Source organism: Pyrus communis, chromosome 4 (genome assembly GCF_963583255.1).
Source record: "Pyrus communis chromosome 4, drPyrComm1.1, whole genome shotgun sequence".
Lineage (NCBI taxonomy): Eukaryota > Viridiplantae > Streptophyta > Magnoliopsida > Rosales > Rosaceae > Pyrus > Pyrus communis.
Window position 1 is genome coordinate 8,670,674 of NC_084806.1, and position 3,124 is coordinate 8,673,797.

The window sequence follows — 3,124 nt, forward strand, 5'->3', positions numbered from 1 at the left end:
GTCAAAACTGATTAGGGTGTTCTTTTTGTTAAAATATTTGAAGTCTCATTGCATTGTAAGGCTATTTAACAGCCACAAGTTTCATTCAATAAACAAGGACATTCTCTCAGGTTTCTAGTGTTATAAGACTATACATGTACAAAAGTTTTCTGCCATTTTCTCTGAGTTCCAACATCTGGTATCAGAGCCCCACCACGGGGCCTAATCAAAACCTACTGCACAGGAACTAGTGTGGAGGAACAAAGATATGACGTCCGAAGGCAGATTTGTGCAACCTACGATTCCACAGTTTGATGGACACTACAATCACTGGAGTATGCTAATGGAAAACTTTCTACGTTCCAAAGAGTATTGGAACCTAGTGGAAACGGGAGTCACTACAGCAGCAGAGGGAGCTGACTCAAGTGAAGTACAGAAGAAGATGATTGATGATCAGAAGCTGAAAGACTTGAAGTGTAAAAACTATTTGTTTCAAGCCATCGATCGTTCGATCTTATAGACCATATTGAAGAAGGACACTGCGAATGACATCTGGGATTCCTTGAAGCAGAAATATCAAGGAACAACACGTGTCAAACGTGCTCAATTGCAGGCTCTTCGAAAGGAGTTTGAAGTGCTGCACATGAAGGCTGAAGAATCAATCAATGACTATTTTGGACGAACTCTCATCATTGCCAACAAGATGAGGATTCACGGAGAGCACTTGGAGGATGTGGTGATCATAGAGAAGATCTGAAGGTCTATGGTTCCAAAATATGACTATGTTGTATGTTCTATTGAGGAATCAAATGATCTGGATGCTTTGTCCATCGATGAGCTTCAAAGCAGTTTGTTGGTGCATGAACAACGGATTAGTCGCCATGTTGTAGTGGAGGAACAAGCGCTACAAATCACATCTGGGACTCAACAAGGAGGACGAGCTAGAGGTCACAGTAACTATCGTGGAAGAGGAAGAGGAAGGGGCAGATCTGGGTTTGATAAATCAACCCTAGAATGTTATAACTGTCATGAGTTGGGACACTTTCAGTGGGAATGCCCAAAGAAAGCATGGGATCCAAAGGCAAACTATGCAGAAACAAAAGAGGAGATGCTATTGATGGCACATGTCGATTTCAAAAAAGCTGGAACTCAACACATCTGGTTTCTTGACTCTAGGTGTAGCAACCATATGAGCGGCAAGAGAGACATTTTTGTTGATCTTGATAGCAGTTTCAAGGAATCAGTAAAGATGGGAAATGACTCGAGTCTTATTGTTCAAGGTAAAGGCACGGTTCGAGTGGAGGTAAAAGGGATAGTTCATGTGATCACGGGAGTTTTCTTTGTACCCGAACTGAAGAACAATCTGTTAAGTATTGGGCAGTTGCAATAAAAAGGGCTCACTGTGCTCATTCAACGAGACAAATGTAAGATATTTCACCCTGAGAGGGGGCTCATCATTGAAACTAAAATGACTCCTAACAGAATGTTTATCGTGTTTGCTCACTGCCCACCACCAAGTGAGACAAAGTGCTTCTCCTCTCTAACCACAGATCAGGCCACTCTTTGGCATCGTCGATATGGGCACCTGAGTTGGAATGGACTCAAAGTACTTCAACAAAAGAAGATGGTGGAAAGGTTACCCCAGTTCAAAGCCATTCAGCAAGTATGTGAAGGCTGTTTGGTAGGACGACAGCATCGAGATTCATTCCCAAAAGAAAGCATATGGAAGGTTTCCAAAGTTCTTTAGTTGGTGCATGCCGACATCTGTGGTCCGATCAACCCAACCTCGAACAGCAACAAAAGGTATTTAATCACCTTTATTGATGATTATAGTAGAAAAACCTGGGTTTATTTTTTGATAGAGAAATCAGAAGCCTTTGCTACCTTCAAAACCTATAAAGCTAGGGTGGAGAAGGAAACTGGAGCATTCATTCGAAGTTTGAGAACAGATCGAGGGGGTGAATTCACATCATAAGAGTTCACAAACTTTTGCAAAGAGAATGGGATACACAAACAATTAACTGCTGCATACACTCCACAACAAAACGGTGTTGCCGAGAGGAAAAATCGGACCATAATGAATATGGTACGAAGCATGCTGATAGAGAAGAAAATTCCTAAAAAATTTTGGTCTGAAGCTGTGAATTGGACAGTACATGTGCTAAACAAAAGTCCAACCATTGCCGTGAAAAGCAAAACACCTGAAAAGGCGTGGCAGGGTCTCAAACCATCAGTGGAGCACTTCAGAGTCTTCGGTTGTATTTCACATGTTCACATACCTGACAACAAAAGAGTGAAACTTGAAGCCAAAAGTCTCAAATGCATATTTCTGGGGGTAAATGACGAATCTAAAGCTTATAGATTGTTTGATCCTATATCTTCCAAGATAATTGTTAGTAGAGATGTGGTCTTTGAAGAAGACCAAGAATGGAGTTGGGATGAGGCCCACAAGCAAACCATATTGGCTGATTTAGAATGGGAAGTTGATGAAGAAGCAAGTACAGAAGAGGAAAATGATGAAAATGGTTCTAAGACAGCTAAAGAACTAGAAGAACATGGGTCCAACAACAGTGGTTCTTTCGAAGAAGACACTTCAAATGTCACCTCACTCCCAAAAGGACGAACACGAAGAACTCCTACATGGATGAGAGATTATGAGACTGGTCAAGGTCTCTCTGATGAAGAAAATGTGAATATAGCTCATCTAGCCTTATTCACTAATGGTGATCCGATGACTTATGAAGAAGCAGTGAAAAGTGAGAAATGGAGGCAAGCAATGGATTAAGAAATCAAGGCAATAGAGAAAAATGAGACGTGGGAATTAACTAATCTGCCACCAGGAGGAAGATCTGTTAGAGTGAAATGGATTTTCAAAACCAAACTCAATGAGCATGGGGAAGTAGACAAGTACAAGGCAGAGCTAGTGGCGAAAGGGTACAATCAACAGTATGGAGTGGATTATGCAGAAGTATTTGCACCGGTGGCTCGCTTGGACACAATTCGCATAGTGTTTTCACTTGCTGCACAGAAAGGTTGGTTGATATACCAACTTGACGTCAAATCAGCATTCCTGCATGGCGAAATCAGTGAAGAAGTGTTTGTTGATCAACCACCAGGTTACGTACAAAAGGGAGAAGAATCAAAA

The 3,124-nt window shown here is 41.5% G+C and overlaps 1 protein-coding gene across 1 annotated transcript; it reads left to right on the top strand.

Moving 5' to 3' along the window:
- The first annotated feature begins 247 nt into the window (after positions 1-247).
- LOC137732631 (uncharacterized) lies at positions 248-736 on the top strand. Its single transcript, XM_068471937.1, has 2 exons — positions 248-409; positions 500-736. The coding sequence occupies exons 1-2, from the start codon at positions 248-250 to the stop codon at positions 734-736; spliced, it is 399 nt and encodes a 132-aa protein (XP_068328038.1).
- The last annotated feature ends 2,388 nt before the right edge of the window (positions 737-3,124 follow it).